The 19,938-nt window shown below is 39.5% G+C and overlaps 1 protein-coding gene across 1 annotated transcript in view; it reads right to left on the minus strand.

Annotated features, from left to right (window-relative positions):
* Positions 1–19,938, minus strand: part of KALRN (kalirin RhoGEF kinase) — a 513,548-nt gene that overhangs the window by 194,592 nt on the left and 299,018 nt on the right. The window contains exons 11-12 of the mRNA XM_031053208.2: positions 16,059–16,250; positions 374–543 (exon numbers count right to left, since the gene is read on the minus strand). Of these exons, the coding sequence (XP_030909068.2) occupies positions 374–543; positions 16,059–16,250 (362 nt within the window). The remainder of the gene's footprint in view (positions 1–373; positions 544–16,058; positions 16,251–19,938) is intronic.

Below are 19,938 nucleotides of genomic sequence, written 5' to 3' on the forward strand. Positions count from 1 at the left end.
GAAATACATTTCCCCTACATCAGGAGTAATCATATAAATCACAAGGCCTCAGCTACAACCATTTAACAATCTTCTGTAAACACCAACAAAAATATTCACCTGAAATACATTTGTTTCAATTCACTTCACTGTGCTTATAAATAATCTCTCTGTCAAACAGGAACTAGTGCTGATCCACAGACTATTCTAATCACTCTACACAAATCACTCCCTGCAATTCCAATAAAATACTCAAAGAATTTGAAGAATCATAAATAAGCAAAGGATTTATAACTCTCCCAGTTAATCCCAACTCACAGTTCCCTATTTACTCATGCCTTAACCACAGCACACATCAGATTTCTTAACACCTGTCCTCCAGGTGGATGCTTACCTGAGCTGCTGGATTAGATCTTCCCCTTCTTTAATAACATTGAGGGTAGCATCCAAGGTAGCTGTTTGTTGCTGCTGAAACTGCTTGATAAGCTCCTGAACTGCATCCACAGAGTCAGCACAGACATCCTCTAAAAGCTCCTTCTGCAGATCTTCCATCCATGTCCACAGCTGGGAAGGAGGGGAGGGAAATATAAATCAGAGAGGATTGAGATTTAACCCTTTTGCTCTCTAATTCCTCGTCAGTAAGCACCAACTGGGGATGCATGTTTCACATGAAAACTGACCTAAAATTTCTAAAACCAGAAAGATACATTGGTTATTAATTCTGGTTGATGCAATTCTATTTTAAGCAATGAAGTAAAATAAATCTAGTATCAATTTTTCTCCCAAAATTAATCTGCATTTCAGTTTATTATGTAACAATAACAAATTATATTATTCTGATTAACTCTTTACACAAGTAACAAATTACAATGCCCTACAGCTGTGATAAGCTAAGCCTTTCCGGAGTTGTGTGCTATCAGCTGCTATTAATTTCACATGCAGCTGAAGCCTGTTGTAGAATAGACCTAAAAATCTTTGGTATGTATGTATGGTACTGGCTGAACTCTAGCTGTGTCTGCTCAGCTATGCTTTCCCAGGCAGAAGATTTTGTGGAGGGTTTAGAGTTTGTTTTTGAAGGGTTTTTGTTTTGGTTTGAAGGGGCTTTGTTTTGGGGTTTTTTTTTGTTTGAGCATTTTGTGGGTTTCTGCCACTTAATCCCCTCCCCAGGTACACCTCAGCCTCTGCTTTTCAACTTTGGGAAAATCCAGCCACAGGAGACAGCAATATCACCAGTCAATCCCATATATTTTAAATAGTCTTGACTACCAATTTCCAAACAACAACAACAAATCATTTGAGTAGATGCGTAGATGAGAATCTCCAGCCAGCTGTTCATCAGAGACCTGGACAGTGGCAGGCAAGCCCGAGCAGCCTCTCCTTGGCTGTAAAGGCTTAGAGCAAACAGAGGTTTCCCCTTTAAGCTTGCTCTGAAAAGTGAGTGTGTAATTGCACTAACTGAGCTGGCAGTCTGCCAGCAAATCCTAACAGCTCTACCACAGAGACTATTTTCTGTGCCATGCCTGCCCCATTAACCCGCATTCTGCTGGTAAACTCTGCGAGGTTGCAGGGAAGTACACGAGTGGCAAACAACCCATTGCACTGGGAAACGTTAAAGGATGCAGTGCTGCTGGCAGCAGGGCTGCACTTTTGCCTGCTGTCCCAGGGAGCTGCAAAGCAGTTTGTCTGAAAGGGAGCTAGAGGTACACATAAAGGAGATGACAGACGCTGTGTGGGGGTGGCAAAAGAGCTGTTAAAACCACTCCTGTTCAAAATGAGGTGCACTGGGTCCCCATTTTACAAGATTTGTTTTGAGACAAAGTTCTGCATGTCCATGTAAAATGAGAGGAGGAGAGTGACATTTTAGAGCATCAGCTGACAAAGCTTCTCACAATTAGAGACCAAAACTAAGGCCGGCCACTGAATGTTACACTATACACATGCTACCGATTTCAAGGGTATCACCCTGATCTAAACTGAAATAATCAAACATCAGAACTTATTCCCAGATCTGCTCATGGTTATCAGAACAAGGATAATGCAGCTCCCTGTGCTCTGTTTCCACTTCTGCTACTGATTTCTTGTTTAATGGACTTACACAAACAAGTTTTAAAACATGTGCTTAATTTGAAGGTTTTTCAGTTAGAATCAGCTTTGAATATTTTGGGTAAATGCCTCTGTTTATTCATAAATAGCACCATCATAAGGGTCTATCCTACTACTGGCCTCAAGTGGAATATCTTTGCTCAGATTATTTATATATTTCCATACTCTCAGGAGAAAGGCAAGGCTAAAACTGCAACTATTAATAAAAGAAACAAATATAATTAAGTAGTCACGCTTGAGACATAGATGAAAGAATGACAACATATTTAAAGAACCAAATAGAGAGGTTTTTCATATGTGGCCTGAGGCCTACATGCTGAACTTTGGGAAGCCACCATAAAGGAAAATGCATTAATGCCTTTATATATGAATTACACTCAGAATCTTCCTGGTTTTGATCTGGTTCCTGCACCCACTCAAACAGCAGGGACAGCTGGACTATAACAGGCAGGACCAAGTTGGCCAGAATTTCTTTCTCTACTTATCAGCTCTTCAAGTAATAGAGCACATTGTAAATACAGAAGAGAAAAATGGCCATGTGCATAACTCATCCTTCTGTTTTGAGCTAGGAAAGCCAGTAGTATCTTAATTTCTTGATGTCCTTTGTGATATTCCATTTTTCCACTTAAGATAACAAAAGAGCTCAGGGAATTTCCTTTGTAAAAATTAAAATTAAATCGAGAACTTGCTTCATTGTTAAGAGTCTGCTGTTTTCTTGAAATTATCATGCTAGAAAGGGCAGAGAGAAAGTTTCTGATACCCCCCCTACCGTGACTTCAGAGGAAACCCTGTTTTCAAAAGTGTCTCCAGAACCCAACTTTCAGCAGCTAAAAGGATTTTGACATTTAAGATCCTAAGTAATTTTCTGTGTACACGTATAAATCAAAGCAGTTTTGAAATACTTAAACATAAACTGTATTGTACTCACCTGGAACCAAAACACTCATTAATTTAGAGCACTCCAATATAGTAACTCACATTAGCTTCAGATGTTTCCATTAATGACCTCTGATTGTAAGGATTTGCATAAAAAAAAAAATCTATCAGAATCTAGGTCATCCTTGACTCAGAGGCCTTTAATCCTTTATACTCCACCAATCCCTATGAATCCTAATACAAAGAATCAGTCAATATTAATAAGATTAAGAAGATCCTTCAGGAACTATTTACAATAGGAACCCAATTCAAAAACCTCCTGGGTTATATACTACAACTAACAGCACCTGAAATAAATCACTACTAAGCCCCACTCGTGAATGCCACAGCAATGAAAAGATGAACTCTATGTCCCTGTAACACCAGAGTCAGAAGAGCTGTTAATCATACAATAGAAATCACATCCTTTTTGTCACAGCTCAGGAAAATCAGTCCCTCTTAGGGCTGGATGTTTAACTCCTATGCAACTATTCAACTGATTTTAAAAAATCCTGACTATTAAAGCCCCATCACCATACAACTTGTGCATTTCCTAGTTCATACTGTGGCCTGCTCTAAAGAGTAGGTTAGACAGAGTGACTCATTTCAATTTTTTCATCAATATTTGACATATTACACAGGACAACTTTTGTATCATATTTGCACAAACTGACTTTCTTCTTTTATTCTTAGCAGAAGCAAAATTTGCAAGCATCTGCCCATTCTCATACATACTCTAAACTACTGCTAGTGTACCACTTGGTCAAGGACAGGAGACACGCACAGATGCACACAGACATTTCAAATGCTAACAGTATTTCCACATAGAGCTGTGGTGACTTTTATTAAGCTTCCCAGCGGTGTACAGCGACCTTGACACGCCTGTGAGGTGGGCATATGCCAAACTCATGAAGTTCAACCATGCCAAGTGCAAGGTCCTACAACTGGGTCAGAGCAATCCCAGGCACAGCTACAGGTTGGGCAGAGAAGAGATTCAGAGCAGCCCTGTGGAGAAGGACTTGGGGGTGTTGGCTGATGAAAAAATGAACATGAGCCAGCCTCAGTGTGTGCTCACAGCCCAGAAAGCCAACCATATCCTAGGCTGCATCAAAAGGAGCGTGACCAGCAGGTCAAAGGAGGTGATCTTGCCCCTCTGCTCTGCTCTTGTGAGACCTCACCTGGAGCATTGTGTGCAGTTCTGGTGTCCTCAACATAAAAAGGACATGGAACTGCTGGAACAAGTCCAGAGGAGGGCCATGAGGATGATCAGGGGACTAGAGCATCTCCCATATGAAGACAGGCTGAGAAAGTTGGGGCTGTTCAGCCTGGAGAAGAGAAGGCTGCGTGGAGACCTCCTAGCAGCCTTCCAGTATCTGAAGGGGGACTATAGGGATTCTGGGGAAGAACTATTCATTAGGGACTGTAATGACAGGACAAGGGGTAATGGGTAAACTTAAACAGGGGAAGGTTAGATTGGATATAAGGAAGAAATTCTTTCCTGTTAGGGTGGTGAGGTACTGGAATGGGTTGCCCAGGGAGGTTGTGAATGCTCCATCCCTGGCAGTGTTCAAGACCAGCTTGGATGAAGCCTTGGGTGATATGGTTTAGTGTGAGGTGTCCTTGCCCATGGCAGGGGGATTGGAACTAGATGATCTTAAGGTCCTTTCCAACCCTAACTATTCTATGATTCTATTCTATGATTCTACATGTCCAGAAAAGGAGATAATCTCTGCATTGTATTACTTAACATGTACTAAACCTTGAAAGCAAAGAAGAAGTAACACAAAAGTGCTATGCGTGCTTCTTTCAAATTGATCTGTGCCTTGGTATGGTTAACTGGAGAAGGAAATACTAAGGCATTAGTGGTAAAACCTGATTTAAGTCCACCAAAGAGCAGATCCACACAGCTGACTCATACAAACTAGGTCCAAAAATGTTACAGTTGTCAGCTACACAGAAGTCTGAAGCAAATACTGAGCCTTAAAACATCCACACTGAAGGTCCATGGAAGCTCCAAAACTGAGGTTTTATTTGTCAAGGTAAACTTGGCTTAAAACAAGAAAAAAAAAGTCTTTTTTGATTTACTAGACCAGAGCAAAAGAAGAATGACACCACTAAAACCCCTCTTCTTTTGGGGGAGCTTCTGGTACCTCTCATGCATTGTAACGATTTCTGTATCTTTCTTGGATGTAAAACACAGGCAGTTTCCCTCCATCCAAGAGACAATACAGCTCTTTTCCCCAGCTATTTTATCTGATGCAGTACCCTTCATTTTACTCAAGTACTTAATGGGACCACTTACTGGTGGTTTGAAGGACATTTGTGCCTGTTACCTAGAAATTAATGCTTCTGACTTAGAATAAGGGACCACTTTAAACAAAAACTAAAACCTAAAGAGATTGCTAAGAAAATCATGCCTCCATGTTTGGAATAACTATTGAATACCCAATGTTTACATGCTGCTATTTGCAAATGCCAGAAATTAGTTTTAATCCCCTCAAAACCAGTTTTAAAACACTGAGTAATGAAATCAATGAAAAGTAAAGCAGTCAGTTCAATCCATGAGAATTACCGTTGTACAACATTTTTGCTTCTGGATCAAAACATGGATGTCAATGGAAACAAGCAACTTCACAAGGTATATGTTCTACCCCTTTACTATGTCAGAGAAGCATCATGTGTTGCAGAGCCAGCCCTAAAAGGAACTCATGCCAACTCAGTAAAGTGAACATCCATCACAGCAATGAAGGCCAGAGCAGAATGCAGAAGAATTCAGTGAAATATGGGGACCTTCTTTTCCCACCTAGTTATCACTGCTCCCACCCCATGAGTTGTAACATAAGTGTGCAGAGAACCAAGGTCAGGTTAAGGAAAAAAAAAAAAGAAAGAACATCACAAACAGAATTGCTCCAGAGAGAGATCCCCATTAACCCTGTCTTCCTCTGCTATTATGTCAGGCTTACACAGACCTACTCTGAACAGTAACACCTACCTTTTTCATAATATGCATTAGTAAGTCATGTAGCCCCAAGCTGAGGTTAATTCATGGCAGGACTTCAGCCCATGCCTATCTTTAAGTGCCTGTTCAAGTGCTGCTGTGAATCTGGCTTCACTGCACACCCTTTAGGAAATTGCCTTTTCTACCTTTATTTCCCACACCAACAGGGTGCAGATAATAAAACTTCGTCACAATCAACCTTCATCAGCTGATGTTTATTCACATTAGAATGCATCTATTGCTGTTTCAGTTGAAAGAACTGATGGTTGTTATAAATTGGAAGCATATTTCACATTTTCCAAAGTCACATTCAAGGTCTCATGTAAATGTCAACAGAAACTTAGAAAACAATGTATGTAATGATGAGCTACAATGTGACTGCATACCACCAATGAAGTACCACACAATGACAGCATACCTAATAAAATGTGACAAGATGGGTTATGACCAGACATGGAATATAAAATGCCACAGCATGTGACTTCCACCGTAAGGTACAGATGATGAGACAGCCTGCTGCAAGAAAAATGTTGTCAGATACCACCAAACTGGGAAGAAATGACGAGTGGAAAGAAAGGGAACATTCTGTAAAAAAAAACCCATCTGATCTCTTCCTAACCTCTTTCTTGCTTTTTGCCTGTTCCTTGCCAATTTCTTGACATTCATCCTTCGCTGGGCTGCATCTGGTGCTTCTGTATGCTGACGTTTTTTAATTAGTAACCTTGCTTATGGCAAAAGGATTCACAATGCCTAAACATCTGATGCTTTTTCCAAGACCTGTATGGACCAGATTGATATAGCACAAAATAATCTCCTCTCAAGGGAAACATGATTTGGGTAGCTGGGCTTACATGAGGGAGTGTGCAGATCCCCAGCCCAAGGTCATGCAAATGTAATTCAGGGACTATTCGCTTGAGAAGAAAAAGTTGGCTTGTAACTGAAGAATCAGATGTTCTGTGCTTTCTACCATAATGAATTGCAAAAACATGTTCCTCTTCTAATATAATTTTAATAGGAGTTATTTGTAATCATGAATCTGGATGTAACTAACTGCAGCAATTGTACTGAGCAAATCAAGTTCTGGACTTGATCATACTGATAATAGGTGTGGAGTTCTTCCTACATCAGAAAATTCACTGAGATTTACACCAGCATAACGCAGTACACAGTGTAGGAGGAGCTTTCCATAGCTATTAATATACACTACAAATTCAGTAATTTACTTAAATAAATGCAGGTACCATTCCATTTTACTCTGAATTGTTCACTGGTTCTAAACATTTCATTACTTCTAAAATGGGAGTTGCACTGCTTCTTCCCTCTGCGCTTTTTCCAGTGACTGGTCATAATATCAGCAGACTTACCCTGATCTGCTGCTTTGAGTGGTTTCTGCAACTTTGTGCACTTTGTCCTAAGAATCACAGAAATTAATCACATGTCACAATTCTGAATCATTCTGAAACTTGCTAAGGATTAAACAGACTGTAGGATCTTTCTCTAACCAAAGTGTCTTACTGGATTCATCAACTTGAACCGCTACATTGACACTATCCATTTTAAACTAGTTGTGTAGACTCTGTTGCATATGTGCATTTAAGGTGCAACACCATGTGTCTTTTGAGTGAGGCAAGAATCATAGGAGTGTCCCTGTATAGCTTTGATGAAGATTTACTCAGTATGCAAACCATCACTGACTGCCCAATCTGTTGCCTTTGTACAAAGCAGTAAAAGCTGCAAGCCCACACTGGTACTGGGAGAAGCTCATCTTCCTCAGCTTCAGGAAATCAGGAAAATGGGCTGTAATATGACTAATAAAAGGGTACTTTATGTGAGTTGGCACGTCCTAATTCAAAGATGCTCATAAAATAGCCTTCTAGCTGCAGAATGAACCTCCGTTATATGGAGAGCAAGGCATACAAGCTGGAAACCCATCTCTGTAACACACGAACTACACGCCAGGGCCCTGAAAAGCCAATGACAATATTTGAGTGAAACCAAGCAGCCAGTGGAAATCCCAGTGAATGGTCTGAAAAATATGGACAATAGGCTTGGATGGGTAAAATATGGATAGACAAGTGTTAACTCAAATGTAGTCTTTAGGAATTCTTGAAGAATGATGGAAAGAACTTCTCATCTTTGTGCCTGTCCTTGCTCTGCTGTAGGTTTGACTTCCTGACATTTGGTTTCTGCAGCTGCATTTAAAAGCATTTAATTCTTATTACCTTGATTCTGTCTCACAATTTTTTGCCATCACAGATGGCAGAATTTTATTCACTAGCAGCCTGGCTGTGCTTCAAACTCCCCTGCTCGAGAGCAGGATGTGCTGCCAGGATACCACAGCTCTCTTCATTCCCAGCTTCTTAATCCTTCATGAAAAAACCTTGCTTCTAGACAACAAATAGACAGGACAGAGGGGCACCCTGCACCACCCCAGATGTCTTGTTTCCTCCATCACAGATCTTTGGTAGTTTTACAGTCAAGATTTAACCCTGCAAAGAAACCACCAATGTGAATGACCGGTGAATGTTTGCATTTTGGTCAAAGCCACAGTCTGTGTCCTGGAGTTGGAGGGGGATTTGTTTTTATTTTGCTGCTTCATGGTAATTGCTAATAACAGAGAGTGAACTTTTAAATCTCATCACAGAAGAATAACACTTGTAACAGCAGAACCCTCTTTACAGTCCCAGTTATCAGAATGGTAACAGTAAACTGGCAAGTATCTATCTTCTCCAAGGAATCTGCCATCCAGGCAAAGCTTTGCACACATTACCTATATGTGCAGCTCTGGTAGTTTACTTTTCCCACATCCTCTGTTCTCTGCCTGCAAATCCCACTCTGATGGGAATATCAGAATGTTTAGGAACTGAGCACTTTTTTCCTCTTTTTCTTTTTTTACAACAGCATTTCCTTAATCCCTTATAAAAGCATTTGCTTTTTCCACCCCTTTGTCTTGAGATTTCTCTGCTCATAATACTCTCCCTAAACTACGCTGATTCAGCTCCCACCAAAACCAATGTTCATACTTGTAAGAGGTATAGACTTAAGGATTGATGTTTCACAGCCCTGCAGTGAGAGGAAGGCCAGATATTTTCAAAGTTCAACTTTGTATGCTGCTTTGTACTTATCTCAGCTGTCAATTTTATCCCTCTGAAGGAAAAATATTTTCTAGCTTTTGAACAAGGCACAGGGTGCTTCATTCTAACCCTAAAAAATGTTCCAGGATGTGACAAGGCCAGTCAGTGAATATATTATATGCAGAGAGCAAGTTTGGGTTATTTTAGTGTTTTATGCTTTGCTAGTTTTTAAAATCTAACTGTAATATGAGAAAACAAACAGAAACACTGTCTAGGACAGTGTATAAGTGTGTAAGACAAACACTTTGTAGTAGACATGCTCAGAGAACAAGACATTTTCAGGACTTCTAAAAGTTTTCAGCAAGTGAAATTGCTAAAGTGATTATCCCCTTCACTACAAGTCTTTATTATCTAAGCGGCGACTGCTCTGAGATGTCAATATTAACAGTTAAAGTCAAACAACAAATTATTAAGTTCAGTAACATTAACTTTGAATCCTGGGTCAGTTTACAATGAATGACAGGGTTATATAGTATATCCCAGTACCACTGTCATGTTTGCTCCATGATTAACTTTGAGACATTCTGTCAACTCTTTTGATGAGAGTCAACAGTCGCTGACTTTAGCCCCATGAGCTTTCTGCTCCCCTCTTCCCAGCAACTCTGCCACAATGTGAGGGCGAAACTCTGTCAAAATTAATGACCTATACTGAAATAATCTCCTAATCACAATATTCAACTAAAGCAGGGAGAATTTAATTTCACAGGTTTTGGTTATCAAGTAAAATAAAGTTAGTAATGCCTGCAATAAAACACTGTTACTGTCCCTGACTGACAGGGTAAATCCTCTCTCATTACTCACTTGAGTAACCCCACTGATATTTATGGGGTGACCAAGGTGACCTGCTGACCACAAATAATTTAGGTTTGTGTTAAGTTGCCTGACACCTAATGGTCCAGAGCTTTGCTCTCAGTTTCTCAGGGCCTTATCAGACAAGCTGTTTAGGGTGAAACTTTCCATACCAGGTATCTGTCTAAGGCTTTCGTTGATGAATTTTGAGGTAAAAGGTTTAGAATGAGAGGAAGGGGAAAGGGGAGTTACTTTGCCTCTGTTAGAAAAGGTGTCTTATTTTTGCTCACATGAGATGCTCCAGACTGTCCATGATTTTAAGCAAGGGTTTGAAATTTTGCAGCGCTTAGCCTTGATGTCAAGAATATACATTATGTCATCCCTGGGAAAATTAGCCCAAATTTGGTCACTCAGATCACAGAATCCCAAGGGTTGGAAGGGACCTCAAAAGATCATCTAGTCCAACTCCCCTGCAAGAGCAGGGTAACCTACAGTACATCACACAAGAACTTGTCCAGGCGGGCCTTGAATATCTCCAACGTAGGAGACTCCACAACCCCCCTGGGCAACCTGTTCCAGTGCTCTGTCACTCTTACAGTAAAGAAGTTCTTCCTGGTGTTAACATGGAACCTCCTGTGCTCCAGTTTACACCCATTGCCTCTTGTCCTGTCACTGGATATCACTGAAAAAAGCCTAGCTCCATCATCCTGACACCCACCCTTTACATATTTGTAAACACTGATGAGGTCACCCTTCAGACTCCTCTTCTCCAAGCTAAAGAGACCCAGCTCCCTCAGCTTCTCCTCATAAGGGAGGTGTTCCACTCCCTTCATCATCTTTGTGGCTCTGCGCTGGGATCATGTCTGCCAAGTTCACATGTTCAGTAAGAACCTGTTAAGAGTATGGCAGTCCATTTTTCTCAACATTAAATGTTCCCTGAGCATACTCATCCCCCTGTTCTCTGGTCCAGGTAGACCTTGCAGGCTCCACATGGAACTGAAGCACTGAACACCTCTTCCTATTGCTCTTCCAACCTACCAAGGGCCAAAAAAGCACAAGGCATATGATCCGAAACCAGAGGACTGCTTCTGCATTTTGCTGCTGTCCTGCTGGGCTCAGATGAGAAATTAGAAACCTCGGGGTGGTAAAACATGCTTTTCATGCCCCAAAGAACTATGAAACAACTGCAGAACCCCTTTGTAGTTCAGTAAAGAACCATATACTGTAAATGGATCTAATTTCAGTGAAACTTCTTCTTAATGTAGCAACTGCATTATCTGCCAATACAAGAAGTAACACAACAAATCTTTACTTCAGTAATACAGAGAATACACTAAGGTACATATACTTGCTCTTACACACCTACATTAATCCCCAAAGCATAAAATCCTGCTGATGAAGCCAAGAATTTATTTGCATGTAGATATTACATGAGCTATATATTTATAGCTTCACCTCAACATTTACTTGAAAGAAGTAATTCCCAGGCATTTCTACACTGTTGATTAAACCTCCAGCACTGAAGCTGTATCAGAAACTGCTATATTTACTGCCACTTTAAGCCAGGTAAAACAAAACTATGACTGCTAAACAGAAAACAAAATCTGTATGGAAAATAGAGACATTTATGAGATGCTAAGTCATCATTTAATTATGCAAGAGTATTTAATGTTTTTAATTATATTGAAATGGTAACAGTGCTCTTTTGTGTCTACATTTTTATACCTAGAAATGTAAAGTACACTTCAGAACCCTAAGTTTAAAACTCTGAGACCGATGTAATATACTAAGATGCAGACAATGAATTAAAAAAATGCTTTTATTTGCCTTGAGTTTTTTGAGTCTTCAGGGTGTGATTATATTACATTTGCAACCTCTTCTGTAGGAAGCTCAAATAATATTCTCTTATAAACAGAATGAAATGACAACCAAGAACCTGGTGTCATCATTTGATCCTTGCAGCTGAAAGCTCACAGAAAAGCATCAGCTATGATGATATTTGTGATCTGACAATCTTGCCAATAACTGATTCAGATCTAAAGTCAGAACCTGAATTGAATCACACTTAATCATGAGAGAAATTACTCGGGTACAAGTCTGCTGAATACATTTATCCCACTGATAATAATTTATAATTTTACCCTGTCATACAGATAATTGGATTTGATTTCCAGTGTACCAAGTTTCTGTTCACACTATCAGGAATGCCTTGGCCTGAAAGTGCATGAAGGTATTGACTATAAACTAAGAGGGTGTCATGAATACTGTAGGACAGTGGGGAACACAACATCTCTTTTCTAGGCACAGACATTACTCACAAATTCTGACACTAACAATCACTTAAGGAACTGCTCTAAATATATACCTCTAGAATGTTTTTACCATACCAGAAAGTCATCATTTCAGACTATTGCATGCATTAAGTAAGAACACTTAAAATAAATAATAAAGATTATTGTTATGCTTAATTGGCAGCCTTTTCCACATTCCTTCAACTATGTAAGTCATTGTTCAGCTTGACCCATTACTGAATTGTGAACACATTACAATCCTTTTATAATGCATTCACATTAAATGAGCAATGATTCCAGTACTATTAAAAAGACACTTAACTTTCATTGCTCATGGGATATCTGGATTTAAACAACTCTCTAATTCAACACTATACATTGTCCTCAAGAAATTCTAGCAAGGCAGATTACAAAAAAGGAAACAATCCTTGACAAGATCACTTTTTAAAAATGGGAGCTGTTAAAAGCCTCTCAGGTGCTGGGAATCTGAGCAGTCACATGTGGAGATAAAGATGTGGGCAGAGCAGAGTACAGGTGAAGCAGTGAGTTCACAATCAATGTACTCATTCCTGACTGGGAATTATCACATCACAAATGCGATTCATCTGTGCTAGGAAGACTGTAAGAAGCAACACATTCACTGCAGGAAGGTATTTAGAACGTTTCCATACAGACCATGTCAGTAAGACCAATTCTTTGTATTTAATTCTCCCCTTCACCAGCTCTGTCTCAATAGATTAATATATCAAGAAATAATGAGAATTTTGGAAACCTAGATGAAAAATGCATCTAGGCCAAAGTTTCCTGCATTATTGCCAAGAAAACATGAAAGGAACTGTTTATTCATTTTCAAGGACATAAGAGACACAGTTGTTAATAGTTTAAGAAAGGGATTTAAGAATTACAAAGGATGAAGTAAATAATGATAGTTATTATCAACCAATAATGCCTTCTAGAATCATGTAACATATGTTAGGTGTTAAACCCATTAACATGCCAGCTAAACTGCTTTCTCCTCATCCCAAGACACTCCAAGGTGGTGGGCTTGGATGGACATAGTACAGTCCAGCATCAAGAAAGTAGGAGGGGCAAGGTTAATCATAAAGGTATGTGTCAGCATTATAACTGGAATGCTTCCTGCTAAAACAGCAGCAATGGATCGCCAGCCCCCTGTATTTTACTGCTGCGGCAAAAGGATTTTTTGCCTTGCTTTCTTCTGTAATTAAATCTGACTGGACTCTAACTCAATTAAAACTGCTACTGACTCAAAGGGATTTTTTCTTGATAAACCCTGACTTTAAAATTGTAATCCAATGTTATCTTTGTTGTTTGGCACTGAAATCCCAGCAAATACAGTGAACTTATTTTGAAGCAGTTTCATCAAATGAGCTTGGATGGTGAAGATCTCACCTGGACAAGTGGATAAGTGGGGAAGAACCTGCATTTGGTCAATCCAAGTCCTGTAAGGCTGTGAAGTCTCACTGGGCTGAGCACATTTTCTAGTCAGGGCCCAGGGAGGAACCAACTGAGATCAGCTGGTATGAAACAGGGAAAGGACAGGAATAGTGGCAAAAAAAAGGCAAAAATGTATTTCTTGATTTTTGAGGAATCCAGCTATCTGTTTCAATATTCATACTGAAGAATGACAATTATGTTGGTCAACTTTCCATTTTACAATAAACATGAAGGGCCAAGCAAGTAATTTCTACTTGAGTCAATCTATTTATAGCATAAAAAAGTAAATACAGATCCAAACACATGCTAAAACTCTCTTGTTTTAATGCTTTGCCCTTTACACTAGTTCCCCCCAGCAGACTTCAGTTACTTCACTGTGTCTGTGTGGTCCCCTCAGCTGGCAGACAAATACTAAAACTGCAACAATTTCTTCACTTATTATTTGTGGCAAAAAAGAAATCAGGTATTTGGCTGCATGACTCTCCTTCGGTGTCACTGAAGGAGGCAGGTAGTGACACACAATGAAATTCAGTGAACCTGCAGAAAATCAGTGTTTGGCCCCCCAGGAGTGCGTTAACATGGGGGTAAGTGAAAACTTCCTTTCTCTTAGACAGCACCTGTGCATCCTCTGGTGTTGGGGAACTGCCAGAGACTGCAATAACTTTAGAAGCCTCTTTACACCCAACCCAACAGTTGTCATTCTTTCTGATGAAAGCAGATTCCTGTGTCCACCCTGACTTTGCTGATATCTCAGTTTTATGCCACATTTCCCTCAAATGTCCCTCTGCAGAGAGGGACAACCAGCGTCTGTCCACTCTCAGGCTCCCTAAAATCGACAGCAAGTACTTACTGAGCTTTTTGAAAAAGCATCACTGCACCAATCTATCCCATGTGTAAACACCAGTGAGGCAGAGATTTAGGGTTTACTCTAAGTATCTAGTAAACAGCATTGCTCCTGTCACAAAAGACTGTTTCTGTAATAATTTAAAAAATAAAAAGTGTGTTTTTAAACATCTGCATTTCTACACACAGAAAGAGGGCTCATTAAAACCAGGTGAGTGGAGCAGGCAAATTGCCTTCTTGTTGAAGAAAGGCAGATATATAGAGCACGGCAATCCAAACCCCTTCAAACTTGGAAGCTCTAGTTCCCAAACCCAAATTAGCCTACACAGTACCAGTAATCATCAGAAGAAATATAGGTTATAGAAAAGGTTTCATACTGATAACTTCCTGAAGTCATGCCTACCCTTGTGTTACCAGTCACCACCTGCATAGGTGAAACGAGGTTAATCACAGTAGGAAACTGTTATGAAATAATTTTGACTGAGGAAATAACCAATCAAGTTTCCCCTGTGGCAAACCAACATAGCTGCAAGCATGGAAACAGCAGTACTATTCACAGTAACTAGCAACCAGATTTTAGTATATGGCAAAAGCAGGATGTAAAAGGAAAACTTTTATGTATCAATAACTATAATGGACACAAAGTATTTCCATCTTCCATATATATGCATATATATACACACATGTACATGTTCTTACACCTTCTACTTAAGGAGGCCCCCCAACATGCCGAAGCCTGTTATACACAACTTGTTTGTAACATGCAAATCAACTAACACAGGCAAAGCTTTCAGCTTCTAAGAGAATCTTTCTGATCAAGCGTGCTTTTGCTAATTGATGCTGCAGAGCACGAAAACAGCTATTCTAATTCCATCTCTCCTAGCAGAAACCCTGTCTTAAAAGTCATTCATCACTGAATGGCCTTTAGTCCACAGAAAAATGTGAAGTATGCTTTAATTACATCCCCAGTGGCCTCCCATTTGATGTCCTGTCCAGTCTATCTCTGGCAAGACAGCCTTATCTCTGGATATTTTTCAATTACATTAAGCAACATTTATTTAGGTCCTCACTGATTCACTGTATCAGTATGTGGCTATTTGCTCTTTAACCATAATTTCAAAAAGTGAAGTCTACCTCATTAAAAAATGTAAGATTTCCAGTAACATTTAATAATAATGGCTACATTAATTAACATTACATTCAAATGGAATCCCTGAGGATATGCGTCACACTGCTAGCATGTTTATATCTAATGTGGCAATATCAACTCTTGCTTTTACAAAATAATTCTTGCTTTATAACAATACATTCTAGTTGAGAATTAAGCACTGCTTGATATGTTAGACATGCTGTTCCTGTATTTTAGTGTACTATATAATTTGTTTCATTCATATTTTATTTCCTCTTTACAACAGTTAGTCATATGCATCAAATGAACTGGGTATCAGCCCTGTGCAGTCAAGATGCGTTTCCTCTGTCATCTGAGTTTTCAGAATCAGACTCTTGCAGCACTTAGCAATACACAGAGAAATTCACTCATGCACAACTTACCTCTTTGGTGTGGGTATGGAAGGAGACTGACATGTCCAAGAGAAGTTTCCGCTGTTCCACCCTCCGGACAAAATCCTGAATCCGTACTTCCAGATGCCGGGCTGCTTTATAGATCTCTTCAGGGTCACATTCTCCAGTCTGAGCCAACTGCTCTGCAGCCTCCAAAAGCTTGTCTGCATTGGTGTATGTATTCTACCAGCAAACAAAGCAAGAAACACAGTATAAGCAATACAACTGTGGCAAGTAAACCCTTGATACAGGCTGTTTACACCTTCAAAGGCATGAAAGGCAAGTGATTACCAGAGTTTTAACACAACAGTAGTAATTCCTACTGGCACTACCTTCTGTGGAAAGAGAACATATAAAGCCACATACATTAAATAATTTCTTATTTGAAACACACCACCCCATCCCAATTCTGCCGGGCACAGTAACAGGACTGTCCACTTGTTTATTTCCAAGTCCCCTGGAATTTCTCAGAGATAATGTAATGAAACAAGTGGGACTAACCACACGATACTCTGCTACAAGCTCATTGCAAAGGACTTGCAATGGCTATCACATTACAGCATTTAATCATGTTAGCCATATATGTCTCAGCCTCAAGAAACATTTGCCTTTCATTGGCCTTTGTGAGATAACTTAAAAAAACTGGGTTTTCAAGTTCCTTGTACGTTTTTTCCTCCCATCTACTGTTCTGCATCGTATTTCTAAATGGAGTAAGTCTATCTGATTAGCTTGCAGCTGCCAGTAGGTATTGCTGAGATTGCTCGGGAAGGGTAACATTCCCAGTTGCACCAGGGCATGTGCCTGCCCTCCATCACATAAGAATTTGAACACTCCACCATCCTGAATATTTACCCCATAGAAATGGCTTTTGCAATATGTGATGTATTATCCCCACTTTACAGAGACGGAACAGAAGAACACATAAGTGAAGCAATGTACCCAAGACTGTGCCAGACTGTGGAGGAACAGAGGTGAATTCCCTCAGACTTACCTCAGCTTTCAAACTACCTGCCCATCCTTTCTTTCTGTTTTTCATGTTTCTGGAAAACACCACTAAACTAATATATCAGAGTCACATAAATAACAGCAGAAATGGAAAGGGACTGCAATCATCTCCATAGCCATGGAGCTATGTTTAGCTGACTAAACATAGCCAGGCCTTGCTGCAATAGAAAAGCTTTCTTCACCTGCGGCCAATGCTCTGTGGTGTTTAACACAACAAAAATATGGACAGACAAAGATACCAGCTTAAAGGTGTTTCCAGTACCAGGTGAAATCTTCAGAAATGCTCAATGTCAGCCTAAGACTGCTCCCACTGGGAATTTTAACCTCCCCATCAACAGAAGCAGAGTTGTAGCACTTTCCTTTTCAAAAATCCTACTGAGAATCCTCCACAGTTTAAAAAATGCATTAACTCGATGCTTATACACAAAATAAGTTTGAACACTGCAAACATACATGTACTTCTGAGCATTAAAGTAACACTGTCAAACATAAAAGCCATTAATCAAGTCATGTTGTTCTTACTTAGATAATATCCTGCTGTAATCAATAGTTGTTGCTTGAGAAAATATTCAATACAGAGACAGAAGACTGACCTCCAAGTGTTTAATGAGAGAAAATATTTCCAGTTATAAAAAGCTGAAAGAAAACAGCTCATTCATGGTTCATTTTCCCAGTTTCTGAGGGCTGGCTATATAAATATACAGTATTTGCATTACTCTTTTTGGACTGTGAAGAACATATTCTAGACAGTTTTGTTACCAATAGTAAATTTTATTCCCTCACTTTCAGGCCACTGCTATAATGGTTAGGTTGTTAACAGCAGCAAAATGTTATGTTTTAATAATCATTTTTTGGAAACCTCTTTAGCTGAGAATTTGTAAAAAAATGTTCCATTTAATATGATCTGAATTAGGGTCCAGTTTCACTTAACAGCATCCTTTCTGAATGATCCTCTTCCAATAGTATTTGGAACAAATGCCAAAGCCAGCACTATTTTTCAAAGCCTACTCCACTCGAGGGTTTTTCACACATTACCACTACAACGGCTCAAACACTAGTCCAGCTCCCTGTGGAGAAGGCTATTCCTGCTTTTATTTGTAACATTTAGAATACTTTTAAATGCATTCAGTCTCTGCTTATGGCACACATCTGGGACACAAATACCTTTGCTGAAATACAGTATTACTACAGCTTTGCTGCATTTATACCGAATATACTTCTGTTCATCTCCGCTGAAAACCATTACAAGTTTACTGATACCAACACGTGATGTACCTGATGACATATAGATGAGGTGAGTTCACCAATATAATGATCAGATATAAAACCATTGCATGGTGAAAAGGGTATAGGCTAGGCCCTGGATTTAGGGGTATTTCAAGTATGGTGAAATTTTTGTTCACCTCTTTTTCTGTCTTTGCCCACTAATAAGTTCACAGCTAAGTGTCTGGTTTTAAAAACATGCAGTTCATGCTAGGAAAAACACTAGCATCTTTACCCCTGCCATTCTAGAAGGCTTGCTGCTGAGAGATTGCCAGCTCACTGCTGCAGATTTAAGAGTTTTAGATACATTTCAGATAAGCAACCACATTTGGGAGTTAACCCCACTTGCCTTGAACTCCAGAGTTCGACTTATTCATGAAAGGATTGTCGTCTACTGTCAGATGAGATATAAACACAGTACAAGCCAAATAAGCTAGAGGTTATTTATAGGGTGAGGGATTGCTCTACTTTTGTTCTGTTCATTTGCCTAAAGTGCACATAAACAATATCATAAGTTGTTACACAAATCAAGTATTTTCATATGCACCTGTATCCCTGCAAGTGTTTAACTAAAGCTATGTTTAATGTGAGAGCTTCTTTCTGGTTGGTACTATAATGCTGTACTGCTTGCTTGCTCTGAACAGTTTCACCCTGAGCTTGCTCTCTTGTTAGTAAGCAGTTTAGAGTATAGACCTTTATTTCATTTCTTTGAAGCTCTTCATACTGTTTTGGTGTGACCTAACCCTGGATCAGGCAGGGTGGGAATCCAATAAAGTTAAGTCTCATGGTGAAGAAAAGTATACAGGTTTCCTTGTCCTGCTGCCCTCAGCCAGAAGAGGTTACCTGAGATTCCCAGCCTTTCTGAGATCTGGAAGGATCTACCAGGAGCACAAGGTCTACGTAAAACTCCAAACTGGCATCAAGATTAAAAACTTTGGAAGAAGGTAAGTGCTAATGCAACCATGGAACAAAGTTTTGCTACAATAAAGATAATCATGGCTGTCCCCTTTTCTGCAAACTGCAGATCCATGGAAGCTTTTCTGTGCCATCCAGAGGAAGGCAACACCAAAAATGGTTAATTCCTCCAGAGGAGATATCCCATGAAGAATCGCTCCTCTGTATCTGTGAAAATTAGTTCCTGTTAAACAACGATGGAACAAGATTCACAGAAAAAATAAGCTATGAGTTACAAAATCACATGCTTTCAGAAATTTTAGGGTTCTATATAATTTTTTCCTGTTGTTGCATTAACCCCTTAGAGAACTGTCATGTGAACTTGAAATTCTCAGTCATCTGCTAACTGGCATTAAATACTCATGCACCATTTCAAGCACAAAATGAAACTCCTTCTCAAATCTCTTAATAATCTTTCCATACTAATCTTCACATAATCACCTATTTCAATCATAAAATCTGCAAACATAAGAAAATGAAGCTGCACCCTTCAGAGTGGAAATGGCTGTATGTATATGCTTTTGGAGTTTTTTTTAGACAGAAGGTTTTCAACCCTCTTTTTTTTTGCAAATAACAAACAAACCCCAACCTCCCACAATTATGAAAAGAACCAGACTAACAAAACCTATACAACATCCCTATCACAATT

This window comes from Melopsittacus undulatus, chromosome 4, assembly GCF_012275295.1.
Source record: "Melopsittacus undulatus isolate bMelUnd1 chromosome 4, bMelUnd1.mat.Z, whole genome shotgun sequence".
Taxonomy (NCBI): Eukaryota; Metazoa; Chordata; class Aves; order Psittaciformes; family Psittaculidae; genus Melopsittacus; species Melopsittacus undulatus.